Here is a 19,100-nt window from a genome sequence, read left to right on the forward strand (position 1 = left end):
CCATATTGTTTTCTGATCACTCAGAAAAATTAGTCATTAAAATGTTGTTCAGTTACAATTTTATTTTTTCTCCTTAACAAATTCTACTTACCAGGAAACCAGAAGTGCTGTCCAGCAGGCAGCGGACTCGGCAGATGAAACAGCGGGTTAGGAAGGCAGAGTATTCCGTTGACATGCTGTCACGCTCTTGTGCTTTAAGCAGCTTATCAAGTATGTATTCCTCTCCTGCCAATGACAATAGAGGACAAAGTATGTCTAACAATAATTTCCATGTGAAAATACGGACCGGTGAACAAAAGAAAAGTGAAAGATCATCATTTGGATATTTCATTTTTCTTCAAATGTGAAACTTGCAGAATTTGTCTCAGACATGTAGCTTGTTCAAAGGAATACTTAACATTAAAAAAGTTGCTACTATTCCATCTAGTTTCAATTGTGGCTTTCCCTAACAGTTTATAGTCACTGTGTGTATCATTTTATTTCATTTCAGGATTTTGGTGAGGTGACAGGCTTTCTCATCTATATGTTCAAATTCCTGAGTATTAAATTCAAAATGCACCTTTTAGTTTGTGTCTGATTTAGACCAAGTTACTTAGCTCTCTGTGTGTGCCTTAGTTTCTCCATTGGTAAAATACTAACGATGGTCACATCATATGCCCTTAACTTTTCTTTCTGCCAGTCCAAAGTCTGATTTTCCTTCAGGGATCACTCTCCATGAAGCCTTTCCAAACAAACCAGCCTGCATCTGATCTTTTTCTTCCTCTGAATCATCTTGTTCTCTACTTATGTATATACACGAGATCAGTGGAGAGGGGTGGATAGAGCCCTTAGGAATTGGTAATTTGGCCTAGAATCCTGAATTTCCCATTTTTCAACTTTTAGTATGGCCTCAGGGGAGCTATTTCACCTTGTTGGGCCTGTTTCTTTATCTGTTCAGTGATGGTGTTGGGCTGGATGACTTCTAAGGTTGCCTCCCCAAGTACAGTGTAATCTACAAGACCTAAGAGCATTTCTTTTTGCTATATATTCCTCCAGATCACCTACCATAGTGTTGCACATAGAGAAAATGTTATGTGAGAATACATGGCACTGAATGAGTGAACTACAGGGCTTCACGGCTTTAGCAATGTTTTTCACCATTTTTATTTTGCATATCTTAAAGGTTAACAAAAGTGTTGGTCCCTTCTATCAAAATAAATAGGTGTTTCCTGAGCAAGCTTTTATCTCGGATAAGAAAGGCAGAAAGTAAATAGTGATTTTACACTGGAAAAGTATTATATGCAAGCACAGTGGTCTTTAAGCATCTATGAATGGAATCTATGAGTAGCTATTTTTAGGGAAGAAAATTTTCCAGAAAAAAAGAAAATTTTACAAGTGAATTTGAAAAAGAGAAGTCAAGTAGCACGGTTTGTTGAACAGGGGGATAGAAAGAAGTAGAGGAGGTATTCCAACTATTCAGAGATGACAACTGGACAAAGAAACTAAACAAATAGCTGCTATCCTGGGATAACACAAAAGGAGTAAGATAACATGTAGGAAGAGAAAGAACAGATGAGGCTGTGTGGAGTGACAGAGATTACAGACTGAGGGCTGCAAAGGATCTCAGAGGACATCAAGTCCAACTCCCTCATTCTACTAATTCTGCTAATAATTCTACTATGGTCTACTAATAATTAGGAGACCAAGTCACAAAAAGGTTTAGAGATTTGCCCAGACTCACACAGGTAGTAGATAAGAGGCTTTTCTGACTTCAAGGCAGCTAGCTGATGCTGTGGATAGAGTACATAGTCTGGAAGACCTGAGTTCAAATCCAGCTGTGGACATTTACTAGCTATATGACCCTGGGCAAGTCACTTAAACCTGTCTGCTTCAGTTCCCTCATCTGTAAACTGAGCCAGAGAAGGAAATGGCAAACCACTCTAGTATCTTTGCCAAGAAAATCCCAAATGGGATCATGCAGAGATGGACATGACTGAAAAACAACTGAATATACTTCCTAACTCCAAATCCAGGACTCTATCCAGCATACCACACTGCCTCTCAAGACAGAGACTGTTAACCAAGAGCAAAAGGGAGAACAAGGGTGTGTGAGAAAAAACACCCAAGACTGGTTATGGTCCTTCTGATTTTCATGAGAGCTGATCTAGAAACACCCATGACTCATTCTAAACTCTTTGGGAACACTGCTCAACCTGCAACAAAAAAAGTTATACCTAAATATTAGGGAGAAGAAAAAGCAAGAAGCAAATTATAGATGCATGGAGTAACATAGTCATGTATGGGGTAAGCACAGTACGTAATTCAGTGGTTTTCACTATAGTTACTCATATATTTGTGTGCAATCCCTTACTGGATTGTAAGCCCCTAGTGTTACAGCCCTAGACCAGGAGGTGATCACCATGCTGCTTTAGTAGAAACCATAAAAGATTCTATAGAGACAACTTATCAAGTTAATTGGGCAACTTACAAAGTTATTGGCCATCATGGAAGCATCCAGGAAGGACAATGTTCTTCCCTCCCTGCCTCCCCCAACTTAGGAGGTCCTAAGATTCTTAGGCCTTGGATCACGAACAGGTTTGCTTAATTACTCCAGGATGCAGGAGTGGTTCCATATTCAACCATAGGGAAGAGAGTCATCAGCTCCATCTCCACCCAGGAGCCAATGGAGCACACTCTCTCACCAAGATCCCAACCAACCTAGACTGGTACTTTGTTTGCAGTTAGGAGAGTAGAATGAGGCCAAATTGAGGTTGGCAAAGGATTTCAACGATATTGGTTTGGACTTTCCAGCAAAAGTGGATTTTTCCACCTAGTGCCTGATTCTGACCCACCTGTTTCTGACTGTAATGGCTGCCCAAACACCATCTGGGGAGGATTCATGGCCCAGTGAAGCTGTCTGCAGAAATCTTGGCGGTCGTCCACATGAATGTAATCATATATGTTTTGGTGCATTACATCAGTCTGAAATAGTTACAATAAAGAATTTTAGACCAAATCTCAAAATAAATTCCTTGATTTCTGTCACTGGCCACTAGCTGCAAAATTTCCCATATTTATCTGACGAAAATCAGCTAAATTCATCAAGAGAGAATCCTGTGTAAAAGATATAATAGCCCACATTTATACACTGCTTTCAGACTTACAAATGTTTTCTTCACAACAACTCTATGCGGTAGGTAGTGAAAGTATTGATTTTCCCCAATTTAACCTGTCTGGGGTAACAGGTAGTATCCGAGTTAGGTCTCAAACTCAGGTCATCTGATGTCCTAGGGTATGTGTCCTTTCCTTTATGCCGTACTGCCTGGTTATTAATTAGGCTTTGAGTTTACTGTGGCGAAAGGAAGGAGGAAGGGCAGGCCACACCAACTTAAAACTAGAAACTTACATCACAAAAAGGTCTGATGAATCAGAAGGCCAGGTGACCAGATCCATGGCAAGAATGTGACAGAGTGGGGAACCTGCAGCCTCGAGGCCACATTTGGCCTTCTAGGTCCTTGGGTTCAGCCTTTTGAATGAGTCCAAGTTTTACAGAACAAATCTTTTTATCAAGGGGATTGATTCTGTGAAGTTTGGATTCAGTCAAAGGGCTGCACTTGAGGACCTTGAGGGCCACATGTGTCGGGAGGTTCCCCACCCCTGTGATAGACATTCACTAAATACTTGTCTGATTAATCAGGCCTTCTCTCTACCTCTCTTCTCCAAAACAGTCGTGTTTTTATTGGGCTAGCTGGCTACAAAAAGCTGTGATTACATCCTACCAGCTAGCTAATGGTCCTGCTGCCTACTGCCAACTTAGTCCTATCCTTAGGTTTCTTCACATGCTAGATAGTATGTGAGAAGTGAATAGACACTCAGAAATAGAATATTTTCTTAGCCACAGGCTTAATCGTACTATAATTCTTTTGTATTTTCTGCCAAGATCCCCTTTTGGCATCAGATTCGATCTCTTCTAGTATTTCTACCTACATTTCCCCTCCCTTTGAGCTTTGAGGCAGTGTTTTGTTTTTCTTAATGTATATTTGCGTCTAAAATTGTTCCTCTTATAAATCCATGCCTCTTTCTCTATTCCTTTCTTTTCGGAACATCTCTAATACCAATTCTTTTACAGCATTGCCCAGAAACATTTCCTGGCTCAGAACCACAATTGGAGACTCCTTTGTGGGATTCTCTGAATCTTTCTTTGGAAAGAGACAGACAAATACATTAAGCAGAATGCAGGAAATCCAAACACAAGCCCTAGCTAGCTTGAAAAAAAAAACCAAACCTCCTTAATGTCTAATTCAATTTTGTGCAGTGGTTACTTCTATTCATATCATGTTTTTAAATGACCTTGACAGAAGTGAAACTACACTTTATTTCTCCCATCCCACCACACCTTAACTGATAAAAGAATTTTCGTTTACTATTTGGACCAATCATTTAACACTCACACATTACTTTATTAACTCTCTTTAAAAAAAAATTAATCAAACGTTCTTTTTCTCCTCTTTCCCCTCTGCACTGGGAAAAAGAAAAACAAAACTCTTCAAAAAATATGCACAGTCAGACAAAACAACTCCTCACGTCCAAAAATGGATGTCTCATTCTGAACCCTGAGTCTATCACCTTCTTATCGGAAGGTAATTAGCATTCAGCGGTACCAATCCTCTGGAGTCATAGTTGATTACTGGGTTGATTAGGGTTCTTAAGGCTCTCAAAAAAAATTTTTTTAAACAATGTTATTGTTAAAGTATAAACTATCCTCCTGGTTCTGCTCAATTCACTCTGAATCCATTCATTTCCAGATTTCTCTGAAACCACAGCCCCTTCATCTCTTACAGCATAATTCCATTACAACCACATACCATAGTTTGTTCAGCTCTTCCCAAAGTGATGGACACCCCCTTAGTTTCCAGTTCCTTGCTACTACATAAAAAGTGCTGACAGAAATATTTTTGTACATATAGGACTGTTTCTTCTTTCTTTGATTTCTTTGGGGATGTAGGTCTGGTAAATTTGCTTTCCATGTAGTAGCGGCATCTCTAAAATCAGACTATGAGGGACTTTAGAACAAAGGCTTTCTCACATTTTTGACTCAATCAATCAATTGATAAGCATTTATTAGCATCTCCCGTGCACCAACCATTTTACCAGGCACTGGATCCCCACATCCCCTTATACACAAGGTGTTCAGTAAAATCATTTTTGATTTTTTATCTGGTTTTAATATTCAAAGTGAGTAGACAGATCAAGTAGTCGACCCCGACAGAAGGAGATGCTATGTGAGGGACAGCAGGATGGGGAGGGGAGCTGGAAAGACGCATGTTGAGGGTAAGGATGGGGTTTTTTTGTCTTTCTTTGTAACCCCAGTGCTCAGCACACTGCTTGGAACACAGTAAGCCTTTAGTAAATACTTGTTTACTGACTGACTGACTAGCTCTGATACTTTCTAGGCACAGAAACATTAACTTTTTTGACTCTCAGTGATCCCACAGGTAAAATGGGTACAGTAATAATAGCTAACACTTACATAATGCTTTAAGGTTAGCAAAATACTTTATATACATATGTCATCTGAGCCTCCCAGCCATCCTGTGAAGGAGGAGAGGCTTGATGCCAGGGAGAGTTTCCAAACACTGATTTAGAACTGTCCAACAGTAGAATGGTGCTGCCTTGAGAGGTGACGGTGATGGGCTCCCCCTCCGGCAGGGGTTACATAAACAACCACTTGTCAGCTGTGTTATAGTAGGGGGTTCTTTTGGGTAGGGGCTGGACTAGATGGCTGCTAAGTTCCTTTACAAATCTAAAATTCTGGGATTGTGTGACTTTGTAAGTAATTCAGGGTCTGTGGGTTCATTTGTGAGGGGGAACTTGAGGTATGGAAACTCCCTTCACTGAGGTGGAGGACCAGGATCATTTTACTTCCGTTTGTATCTCCAGCCCCACATGATATCTAGAAAACAGTACTGATAAATGCTCATTGACTGATTAGAGAGTTACCTGGGGCACCAAGAGATAAAGTGACTTGCCCATGGTTACACAGTTAGTGTGTGCCAAAGGCAGAATGTGAACTCAGACCTTCTTGACTGCATTACACTGACCATTATACAAGGTTGTCTCATAAGATCTCACAAAGTGTTTTTTACTTATAAGCATCTGGTCTCAGACACTTGCTGGCTTGTGTGACCCTCTGAAAGTCACTTCACCCTGTCTGCCTCAGTTTCCTCATCTGTAAAATGAGCTGGAGAAGGAAACAGCAAATCATACCAGGAAAACCCCGATGGGGTCATGAAGAGTAGGACACCCTTGAAAATGACTGAGCAACAACAAAAAGTAGAAGTTAAGCATCAGAGCTGGGGTTTGAACTCAGCTTTCCTGACAGCAACGGTGCTGTGACAAGAACATCTAAGACCAGAGTTCAAAGCCTTAATTTACTAGCTCTGCGACCTTGAACAGCTCCACTCCTTTGACTCTGTTTCCTCCTTTGTGAAATGAAGGGCTGGATTCACGGAACTCTAAGCTAAGGTCTTCTCCGGCTCTGATAGTTTTGTGACCCCAAGTCCAATGCTCTCTCCACCATCACTGGGTGTAGAAAGTATAACAAAGCTGAGAAAGCAAAGACCTCCTCTTGAGAAAGCGCAATTTGAAAACTGGGTGAAATGCTGTAATTATGACTGTCCCATCTTTTTAACTGTAATCACATCATTCACTGTCCTTACTTCCTGCCTGATTTCTTTATGGGACTTATTTTGATGACGGATAAAAAAAAAAAACCCCACATATCAACAGGAAAAGAGGGCAGGAGACAAACAATGAAAACAGTTGGGAGTAAAAGAAGACTGTTTAAATGATACAAGATAAACATTAATTCAAATCAGTACATTTAGTTTACTTTAACCCTTACTTATGGGGTTAAGTGAAACGTATCTTCTTTACAGAACTAAAGTGTTCGCTTCTCTAAATGCCCTTGTAACTCAGTTAAAATGTCAGGTTGGTTTACTAAAAGGCTAACTAACCTCTGCTATCTTTCCTAGAAATCCTTGTTAATAACCCATTTTCCGGCTTGGCTTTTTGGCCTCACCCACAGACACACAGACGTATCGGCCCACTCACTTCCTGCCAAAGTGCCCAATGCCGCCAGCCTGAGTTATATCCCATCCCTGATACTGAAAATAGAGGTGAGCGTAGGGAAAAGCAGCCTGGCACATCAGCAGAGAGTGTCACTAATAGACCGAGAGCTTCTGTGCTACAGGCTCATACATCAATGATCCAAAGATTTCCAAGACAACATGGTTTTTCTTACTAGGAAAGCTCTTCACTTCTGTGATCTTTTAAGTTTCCTGTGTTTTTGGAAACAAAGAAATAAGGAATACACTGATTCACCTGAAATACACTTTATCAAAAAGGCAGATTTAGGCCTTAGGTACTAGACTGATCTAGGCTTTGGGGGAAAAACGATTTTCTCCACACAATGCATTACACTATCTATTTCTCCAAAAAAAAGCTTCTGCTGAAGGCTTACCCGTAGGGGGATGACAAATATAAGTGGGAGATCTTCCCCATTCTGCTTACAGGGAACATGACAGCATTAAGGGTAATGCATGGACTTACGGAGCTGGGATAGAACCTATAGATCTTCTAGTTCAAATCTCCTCATTTCACAGATGAGTAAACTGAGACAGAGGGAATTGCTATTTTATGACACACATTCAGTTCAGATTTCTTAAATGGTGCTCATCTACTCACTGGACAAACTGATGACAGCCAAACTTGGCAACAACTCCTCGCTATTTACCTGTTTGTTTGAAAGTCATTGCAACAAAATTAATCACTAGCTGTTTCTATATCTAGAAGCAATTTTTTTTTTACAGTATTGGAAATCTTAGAGAGCTGTCAGGGGTTCAGAGGTTAAAAGTCCTGCCCAGGGTCACACAGTTAGTAAATGTCAGAGATGGGCCCTGAACCTAGGTCTCCTTGACTCCTAATCCAGAATATCTATTTTTTTAAAAATTAATTTGTGCTCTGTGACCATCGGCTGGGCTCCCTGGGTCTCACTTTGCTAATTTGTAAAATAGGTAATTTGTACAAGATGATATCTAAGGTCGCTTTCAGCTCTAAATGCCTAATATTATGTAAAATCATTGACTGTTAGACTTGGAAAAGACTTTTGAGATCACTTAGTCCAGCCTCATGAGGAAAATGAAGCCTGAGAAGATGAGGGACTTTCCCAGCCTGTGCTGCCACCACCGAGATGTTCACCAAACAGGACATCCTGCTTTTGGCTTGCCACATTTGACATTTTATCTATACGATTTTCACCAAATGGATGCAGGCAGGTGCCATGCAGCTTTTCTCAGTTTCCATGTTTGAACTTGCTACTGAATTCATTTATTAAAGGTTTTTCTGTCTGGAGATTTGCATAAACCTCTCCTTTCCTACTAAGTTTCCAAATGCCATGAAGGCTGGCACTTCTAATTCTGGAATCATTCTCCTGAAACAGCTTGTGATAACTTTGTCTGCCAATAGAATCTTTTTCTGCAAAAAGTCCTGTAATGAGTCAGGGACCAGAATGTCTCAATAACAAGTCACCCATAGTGACTCATCTTAACCTCAACTTAACACAGTGAGGATGATTATGGCTTGTACAGATATAGATTTTTTAGAGATGGTATGTATATGATAGACAGATATACACACACATTGATATCTCTAGATGTACAGAAACACACAGATAGTCATACATTTAATAGCTTATTTATTAGTAGCTATTAAAGCTTAAACTGCACTAAGACTTTGGGACACCCTGCACAGTTTGCTCTTTGTGTCATTTGCTTCTATTTTATAAGTCAACTAAAAAACTTCCACTAGGTAGACGGTGCTTCCCTATGGTCTCCCAGTTCAAATACCTTGACTTCCCATAGGTGTAATTAGGTGAGAGGCATAGATTAGTACACATTCCCAATTAATTTTGCTTAAAATACTTTAATTCGATTAGATAAGCATACTTTTTTTTAGGGGAGGAGGCAGTCCAGACCTGTCATTTCATCAGAACAAAAACTCCCAGTGCGAAAACTCCTTTTATCAATACAGATTAGTAACTTGTCTATAACTTATAGTTTTAGAAAGTTGAGTGGGACACTGAACAGGGACTTCATTTTGGTCACTTAAGGAGTATGTGCCAGCCAAAAGACTTGAACTGGGATCTTCTGGAATCCAAGGCCAGTTTCCTAACCCTTCTGCCACACTTCCCCTCAGTGATAAACATTTACCACTTGCTGACAATGACAGCTAATTCAGTTGTTATGACTTAATTAGAAAGTGAATTTTTCTTCATGTATGAGATGTGTCTATAATGAGGCAAAAAAAAAAAACCAACACTCCAGATTTGCTCTCTAATGAAAAGCTTCTAATAGCTTACATACCAGCCATGACAAGAAAATAACTTCTTAAATCTTTCAGATTCCTAGCTCTCAGGGTGAGGGTGTTTTCTCTCAGCTCCCCAGCAAAGCAGAAAGGCCAAACAACAACAAAACTCTCCAACATGCCACCACTAGTCTGTATGAAAGCCCTGTGAGTGCCCTTTTTTTTCCAGTTACAAAGAAATAGTATTTCCCTTTGACTGACCTATTCCAAACTTCTATTTCCACTTCTTAGGTAGCTTACATCTACCTAAGGTCGAGTTGCTTACTAACTGCTCCAGGTCATTTTACCACATGGCTTCTGCCCAGGAGCCAAGTCACTCTTCACAGAAGTGAACTTTTAACTTAAATATAACAATATTTTTTTAAATATAGAAAATTTTATCTATATTTCTTCTGAGTTCACATCTCAATAGTGAAATTCTTATATTAGTAGACATTCAGAAAGTAACATCCATTTATTTAGGTAATGCTGACAGCAATGTTTGCCAAATCAAAACTGTACTGCAGACTGATATCTCCTGAAGATCACTAAAATCATGTGGGGGTGTGTATACGTATACACAAATATGTATGTGATGAAAAAGTATGGTTTATTAGAGAATGATAGATATGTAGACAGATACATATGGGCATATGTATCTATGTGCTTATGTATATATATATATATAACATGTATGTGTGTATATATATATGTACACATATATACATGTGTATAGACACCCCCATATGATGTGTGTGTATGTAGAGAGACACATAAATACATATGCCCGCATGTATCTATATTCTATCACTCTCTAATAAACTATACACCTTTTTCATCACTGCTGAAATAAAATACAAATCTACATTAGGAAATTATATTTAAAAAGAGAGACATAAGTGCAATTTAAAACACATATAATAAAAATTGTAGGAAGTGAAGGTCATCGGCGTGGTTATTGTCAGTTGTTAATCTACCCTTAGGATTAAGTGCTGACTGTAAGAAGCACAGCAGAGCCAGCCACCAACTAATCTCTTTGCTTTGACTATTATCACCTTCTCACAAATAAAAAAAAGAGACTTTGAGTCTTTAAATGATGTGATCTTACATAGTCTTTTTTCTTTTAATATTTACTGATGTTTATTTCTATATCACCTACTTTTCCAATATAGTCTTCCCCCCTGCCTATTCCAGCAATCAATTCCTTATAACAAAGAACATAAAAGAAGAAAAATTAGTTTAGTATGTCATACCCATTGTCCCTCACCTCCTTAAAGAATGAAGAGCAATGCATTCTCATAGCTCTTCTTTGGGGCCAACATGGATAAGTTTATGGCATTCAGTTTTCTCTGTTTATTGGTTTTCCTTCCATTTGCATTGCAATCATTTTGTATATTGTTTTCCTGGTTCTGCTTATTTCACTCTGCCTCAGTAAGTCCTCATCTGTATTCATCATAGTTGAATCATCATCACTGTTTCCTAGATTGTAGCAATATTCCATTATATTCCTGTACCACAATTTGTTCTGCCATTCCCCAATTGGTGGGCATTGTCTTTGCTTCCAGTTCTTTGCTACTACAAAAATCTGCTGCTATAAATACTTTGGCCTGTACGGTTCCTTTCTTCTTATCACTGACCTCCTTGGTATAAGTAATTAGCACTGAGATCTCAGTCAATCCATCAACAAACATTTATTTAAGTGACTACTATGTGCCAGGTACTGTACTAAGCCACTGGATGACAAGGTCAAAGAGTATGGATATTTTAGTCACTTTCTTAACAACTGAAAATTGCTTCCCAGAATGGCTGGGCCAATTTTATAGCTCTACCAACAGTTTATTAGTGTATTTCCACAACCTCTCTAGTAATCACATTTGACATTTTTTATCATCTTTGCTGTTTTCCTGGGGGTGAGGCGAAATCTGAGAATTGCTTTGAATTTGGTATCTCTTGTTTTGGGTGATTTTGCATGATCTTGAAAATGCTTGTTAATAGCCTGTGTTTCTTTTGAGTGCTGCTTGTTCATATGTTTTGACCACTTACACGATGGGGAATGGCTTTTGGTCTCATAAGTTTATATTCATTTCCTATATTGTTTTGAGTATCAGAGCTATCTGATGTAACATTTTCCCACAATTGACTATTGCCCTTCTTATCCAAGATGTGTTAATTTTGTTCATAAAACAACTTTTCCATTTCAAATAGTCTAAATGATCAATTTTATCATTTGTGATCACCTCTATTACTTGTTTGGTTAAAAATTCTCTATGAAGCCATAACTTGAAAGGTGTCTGATAGAATTGGTTTGTTTATTTTTTTATGATAACATCTTTACGATCCAGGTCTTTGTCCCATTTTGAGCTTATTGTGATAATAAGATGCTGGTCTAAAACTTAATTTTTGCCAAACTCCAGTTTCCCCAGCAACTTTTGTCAAAAACAGTTTTTCTCTAAATAATTTATGTTTTTATGTTTATGATCATTGGGTTATTGAATTCAATTGTGTCTATTTCTTCTTGATTTAGTCTGTTCTACTGATCTATTTTTCTTTTTATTAACTAGCACCAGATAATTTTGAAGATTATGCTTTATAGTATAATTTAAGGTCTGAAAGTATTATTTCTCCTTCATTCCTACTTTTTTCATCATTTTATTATACCCCTGAGATTCTAGACCTTTAATTTCTTCTAAATGTATTTTGTTATTATTTTGTTTAGGTTTATAAAATATGCCTTTGGTAGTTTTACTGGCATAGTATTAAGTCTATAAATTAATTTATTATATTATTGCAGCCCAGCCACGAATGCTCTTTCTCCAGCTATTTGTATTCTCTATTTCTTTAAGGCAGAGCTTCTTAATCTTTTTTATACCATGGACTCCTTCGGCAGGTGGAAGAGGATGCTAAACCCCTTCTCAGAACAGAGTTGTTGTTTTTTAAATTGATAACTGAAAGAAATGCCAAATCCCAGTAAAAGGTTACTGAAGACTAAAGATGTAATTTTTTTCCCACCCAAGTTCACAGACCCCTGAAACTGGGTCTGTGGCTACCAGGTTAAGAACTCCTGCTTTAAGGAATGTTTTGTATCTTTTAAGGTTTTGAGTATGCCTTGGCAGACTGACTCCCAGAGATATTGCCCATCTCACAGTTATTTTCAGTAACTTCCCTTTCTATTATTTCCTCCTATGATTTGTTATTACTATGTTATTGCTGATTTGAGGTGTATTTTGTATCCTGTTAGTTTATTAAAGCCTTTATCACAATTTAAGTAAAGCATCATGTCACTAGTAAATTATGATATCTGTATCTCCTCTTTGTTTACCTTTATGCATTAATTTATTTCTTTAGTCTTATTGCTATTATTAGCACTTTTTTTTTCATATAACAGAGGGGAGAGGAGGCACATTTGCTTTATTTCTGCAATTCCTGGTAATGCTTCTCATGTTTCACTGTTTGGTTTTACATACGTGACTTTTATTGTATTTTTAAAAATAGTTCTTCTATCTTTATAGTTTTTAGGGTTTTTAGAATAAATGAATGTTCTACGCTGGATCTGGAGTCAGGAGGACTTGAGTTTAAATCCAGCCTCTAGCACTTACTAATTGTGTGACCCTGGTAAAGTTACTTCTGTTCGTCTGTGGAGAGGAAGATGGCAAACCACCCCAGTATCCTTGCCACGAAAACCCCACGGACAGTATTGGCATGCTATCCATGTGACCAGGAAGAGTCAGACATGACTGAACAACTGAATAGCAATACTTTGTCAAAGATATTCTTCTTTGTCAATTGATATATCAGGGTTTTTTGATGTTTTTGTTTTTAATGACTGCATTAACTATTTTCCTAATGTTGAACCATCATGGTATCCCTGGCATAAATCTAACTTGATCACATTGAATTACATTTTGGGTATGTATAAATTACTATAGTCTTTTGTTAAACCAAAATTTCATTTAAAATTTTTGAGTCAATATTCATTAATCATATTGGTCTATAGTCTCCTTTATTTTTCCTTCCCTAGTTTGAGCATTAAGACTATATTTCACTTAAAAAAGAAATTTTGGTAGAGAGTTTGTTTTTATTTTTTTGTTTTTATTTTTGAGAATAATTTCAGTTATTATGAGTATTAACTATTTTTAAATTTTTTTATTGGAACCTTCTATAAAACTATAGGGAACAGATTATTTTTCCTCCTTTAAACCTAGCTCAATTTCCCTTTTTGAAATTAAATTGTTAAAGATCTCTATTTGGTACTCTATTAATGTCAGAATTTTTATTTTTGCAGATAATCTATTTTGTTTAAATTCTTATTTATGCTGAATAGGTTCTGATACTTCTTTTCGCTTCATTTCTGTTGTGATTTTACCTTGTTTACTTTTTATTTTTAATGTAACTTTACTCACTTTTCTTTTTAATTAGGTTAACTAAGGGCTTATCTATTTTACTAGTCTTTTCAAAGAATCAACTTTCAGTTTGACTTCTGAGATCTATCTTTTTTTTTTACTTTTATGTTTCTATTCTGATTTTCAAGATTTTCTCATTTGTGCTTATTTTGTGTATGTTTCTTTTCTTATTTTTGAAATTGCACATTTTAGTTCATTAATACTCTTAAAAATTTTGTTAACATATCTTGTCAGGGTTACAAAATTTCCTCTGTGTACAGCTTTATCTGTATCACAGAAATATTGGCATGCTGTCTCATCAATTAAATTCGCATTAATATAGTTATTGTTTCTATGATTTGTTCTTTGTTCCACTCATTACTAAGGATGTCATTATTAAGTCTCCATTTAGATCTCTATCTCTTGTTTGCGCTCTTTACACTAATTACTTTTAATTGTGTTATAGTCTATAACACTTACTTTTAATTTCCCTGTGCCCTAACACATAATCCATTTTTGTGAAGATTATCATGAGGTGCTGAGAAATATGTATGTTATTTAAGGTTCCATTCACTAAGTATTATTCATCAAATTAAATACTAATTTTAATTTTAAATTTGAAGTTAATTCTTGAAGTTTTTCTCCTTCAATGTCCAGTGAGATTGTTTTATGTTTCGCAGATAGCTTAGTAATTCAAAAACTTCCTGAATGAAAAGTCTTATTCTAGTATACAACAGACATAAAAGATTTGGGAAATTCCTTTGCAAGTGTTTTCTATACTCTTCATTCAAACTTGATGAGTTTGAGAAATTCAAAAATAAAAGGAATATTTTATAATCAGATCTATTAATTTATGATCCTAATTATTTTATGTGGAGTCTAGAACTAAATTCTTCAGTTTTTCAAAAATGCATTAATTCTGGGGGACTTTGCAGAGTCCAGACGGCAGAGTAAGCAGTAAATTGCCATTACTCTCCTATACTGACCTCCAAACAACCATAAAATAATGCCCCAAAATGAACCCTGGAACTGCAGAACCAGCAAAAAGACAGGGTGAAACAATATTTCAGCCCAAGAAACGTGGAAGATCAGCAACAAAGGTCTGTCTCACTCAAGTAAAACAGGAATGCAGTCCAGGACAGGAAGTATCCCAGCAAGCCCCACTTCAGCAAACGAGCCATCGATCCTGAGCCCCAGTGCAGCGGAGCAGGCAAATGCCAACGCTAGGCCTGCTCCACATGCTCAGCATAGCCAGGAGAATGGGCAGATGCCAGCTCTGAGAACCCCCCACGTGCTTCTGCGTAAACCTGGGCAAACAGGCAACCCCTAGTGGCCAGACCACCAAGTGCTTCAGTGTAGCCCCAGGGAAATGCAGAAACATCCCATGAGCCTCAGCATACGCCACACACTAGCACTAGGACCCCAGCTCAGCTCTAGGAAAACTGCCAGACCCCTACAGCCTCCAGCAGTGCCAGTTATCCTGTACCGCACTGCCTTAGGGCAGCACTAGACACAAGGGTCTCCCGTAGGCCTCAGGACAACATCACCACAGCACCAGGTAAACAGCCATGGCCTGTAGCTCCTGGCACAAGAAGCCTGAGACAATGCCCCTTCTACCCTGGGAACAGAGGTCAAACTTAAAAGTAAAGAAAAAGGCCAAAAATGATGAGCAAAAACCAACACAGACTATACAGAACTTATACAGAAAGTTATTATGGTGAAAGGGAAGATGAAGACACAAACTCAGAAGAGGTCAACAACGTCAAAATACCTATGGGCAAAATCCCAAAGAAAAACGGGAAGTGGTCTCAAGCCCAGAAAGAACTCATAGAAGGAGCTGAAAAATCATATAAGAGAGGTAGAAGAAAAATTGGGAAAAGAAATGAGAGCGATGCAAGAGAATTATGAAACAACTCCTTAAAAAAGTGCAACTGGCCAAACAGAAAAGAAATAACAAAAGCTAATTGAGGAAAACAACTGCCTAAAAGTTAGAATAGGGCAAGTGGAAGCTAATGACTCTATGAGACATCAAGAATCAAACAAATTCAAAAGAATGAAAAACAGAAGAAAATGTAAAATATTTCATGGGAAAAACTGACCTGGAAAATAGATCCAGGAGAGCCAATGTCAGAATCCTTGGACCACCTGAAAGCCATAATCAAAAGGAGGACCTGGACAGTATCTTTCAAGACATTATCAAGGAAAACTGCCCTGATGTCCTGGAAGGTCAAGGAGAAAATACTACAATTGGCCAGAAAGAAACAATTCAAATACAGAGGAGTCACGATTTAGCAGCTGCAATATTAAAAGATTGGAGGTCATGGAACACGATATTCCAGAAGGCAAAGGAACTAGGACTACAACCAAGAATTACCTACCCAGCAAAATTAAGCATACTGCATCAAGGGAAAAAACAGTCATTCAATGAAGTAGAAGGATTTCAAGCTTTCATAAGAAGACAAGAATTAAACCAAAAATTTGATCTCCAATGTCAAGACCCAAGAGAAGCATAAACAGGTAAAGAGGGAAAAGAAAACATAAGGGATTCGACAGAGCTAAACCATTTACACCCCTACATGGGAAGGTGATATTTGTAATTCTTAAAAATCATGTCACTAATAGTACAACTAGACAGAGGGTATGGGAATAAGGTGAATTTGAGGAAATGATATAAAAATTCATTAAAGGATGCTCAAGAGGAGTACACTGGGTGCAGAAGGAAGGAATGGGGTAAATTATTTCACATGAAGAAGCACAGAAGACCTATTACAGTAAAGGAAAATATGGGAGGGTGGATGATGGGCATCTTTTGAACCTTACTGTCATCAGTATTGACTCGAGAAGGTAATAATATACACAATCAGATGAATATAGAAATTCATCTTACTCAACAAGGAAGTAGGAGGGGAGGAGATTAAGTAAAGGGTGGGGCACTGACAGAAGGGAGGGCAGATCAAGGGAGGTGTTAGAAGCAAAACACTGGTGAGGAGGAAAAGGGTGAAAGGAGAGAGAAGACAAACAGGAAGAAAAATAGAATGGAGGGAAATACCCAGTAATCGTAACTATGAATGTGAATGACATGAACTCTCCCATAAAATGGAAGCAGATAGTAGAGTGGATCAAAAACCAGAATCCTATAATATGTTGCTTGAAAGAAACACACTTGAAGCATAGAGATACATACAGAGTAAAGGTAAGAGGCTGGACCAGAATCTACTATGCTTCAGCTGAATTAAAAAAAAAGCAGGGGTAGCAATTCTGATCTCAAAGTAAAAGCAAAAACAGATCTAATTAAAAGAGATAAGAAAACTACATATTGCTAAAAGTACCATAGATAATGAAGCAATATCAATAATAAACATATGCATCAAGTGGTATAGCATCCAAACTCTTAGAGGAGAATTTAAGTGAGTTACAGGACAAAATAGAAAACTACAGTATTGGCGGACCTCAATATCTCTTCTCAGAACTCTACAAAACCAACCAAAAATAAACAAGAAAGAAACTAAGGAGGTAAATGCAATATTAGAAAATTAAATATGACAGATCTTTGGAGAAAAACAAATGGGAACAGAAGGAAAATAACTTTTTCTCAGCAGCACATGGCACTTATACAAAAACTGACCATGTATTAAGGCATAAAACCCTCAAAATCAAATGCAGAAAGGCAAAATATTAAATATATTTTTAGGATCATAATATAATAAAAATTATATTACACAAAAGGTAGTGGAAAGATAAATTTAAAATTAATTGGAAACTAATCTAATCCTAAAGAATAAGTGAGACAAAGAACAAATCATAGAAACAATCAATAATTTCATTAAAGAGAATGACAACAATGAGACACCATACCAAAATTTATGGGATGCAGTCACAGCAGTATTTAAGGGAAAATTTATTTCTCTAAATTCTTACATCAACAAAATAGAAAAAGATAGATCAATGAATTGGACATGCAACTAAAAAAACTAGAAAAAAACAAATTAAAATTCCCAATTGAGCATCAAACTGGAAATCCTGAAAACCAAAGGTGAGATAAACAAGACTGAAAATTAAAAAAAAAAAAAACTACCGAGCTAATAAATAAATCTAGGAGCTGGTTTTATGAAAAAATCGGTTAGACAGATAAGCCATTGGTTAATTTGTTTTTTAAAAAGAAGAAAACCAAATATCCAGTATCAAAAATGAAAAGGGTGAAATCGCCACCAATGAATAATCATTAGAAAATATTTTGCCCAATTATATGCCAACAAATCTGACAATCTTAGCAAAATCAATGAATATTTATGAAAATGCAAATTATACAGATTAACAGATCAGGAAAGAGAATGCCTAAATAATCCCATTTTAGAAAAAGAAAGTGAATAAGCCATTAATGAACTCCCTAAGAAAAAACACCCAGGGCCAGGTGGGTTCATAAGTGCATTTTACCAAACATTCAAAGATCAATTAATTCCAATACTATATAAACTATTTGAAAAAATAGGCAAAGAAGGAGTCCTACGAAACTTCTTTTATGACACAAATATAGTGCTGATACCTAAACCAGGAGAACCAAAACAGAGAAAGAAAATTATAGACCAATTTCCCTAAAGAATATCGATACAAAAATGTTGAACAAAATACTAGCAAGGTTATTATAGCAATATATCACAAGGATTATATGTTATGACCAAGTGGGATTCATACCAGGAATGCAGGTAGGTTCAATATTAGGAAAACCATCAACATAACTTATCAATAACAAAACCAACATAAATAATATGATTATCTCAATAGATGCTGAAAAAAACTTTTGACAAAATACAGCATCCATTTCTATTAAAAAACACAGCATAGGAATAAAGGTACTGTTCCTTCAAAGGATAAGCAATATCTATCTATCATTAGCAAGCATTATCTGTAGTGGGGATAAGCAATCCCAATAAGATCAGGGTTGAAGGAAGGATGCCAATTATCACCACTATTATTCAAAACAGTACTAGAAATTTTAGGTATTGCAATAAGGGAAGAAAAAGAAATCGAAGGAATCAGAATAGGCAACAAGGAAACAAAACCATCACTCTTTGCAAAGGATATGATGGTATATTTAGAGAACCCTAGAGAATCATCTAAAAAAACCCTTGAAATAGTTAACAACTTTAGCAAAGTTGCATAATATAAGATAAACCCATATAAAGCATCAGCATTTCTATACATTACCAACAAAGCTCAGCAGCAAGAGATAGAAAGAAAAATTCCATTAAAAATAACTGTAAACAATACAAAATACTTGGGAGTCTACCTGCCAGGACAAACCCAGGAACTATATGAACACAATTACAAAACACTTTTCAC

General features: G+C 37.0%; 1 protein-coding gene across 1 annotated transcript in view; it reads right to left on the bottom strand.

The window, feature by feature from the left end:
- Positions 1 to 19,100, bottom strand: part of AHRR (aryl-hydrocarbon receptor repressor) — a 249,273-nt gene that overhangs the window by 34,952 nt on the left and 195,221 nt on the right. Inside the window, exons 5-6 of the mRNA XM_036742143.1 lie at positions 2,832 to 2,961; positions 92 to 225 (exon numbers count right to left, since the gene is read on the bottom strand). Coding sequence (XP_036598038.1) covers positions 92 to 225; positions 2,832 to 2,961 — 264 coding nt within the window. The remainder of the gene's footprint in view (positions 1 to 91; positions 226 to 2,831; positions 2,962 to 19,100) is intronic.

This window comes from Trichosurus vulpecula, chromosome 1 (genome assembly GCF_011100635.1).
Source record: "Trichosurus vulpecula isolate mTriVul1 chromosome 1, mTriVul1.pri, whole genome shotgun sequence".
NCBI classification, from domain to species: Eukaryota; Metazoa; Chordata; class Mammalia; order Diprotodontia; family Phalangeridae; genus Trichosurus; species Trichosurus vulpecula.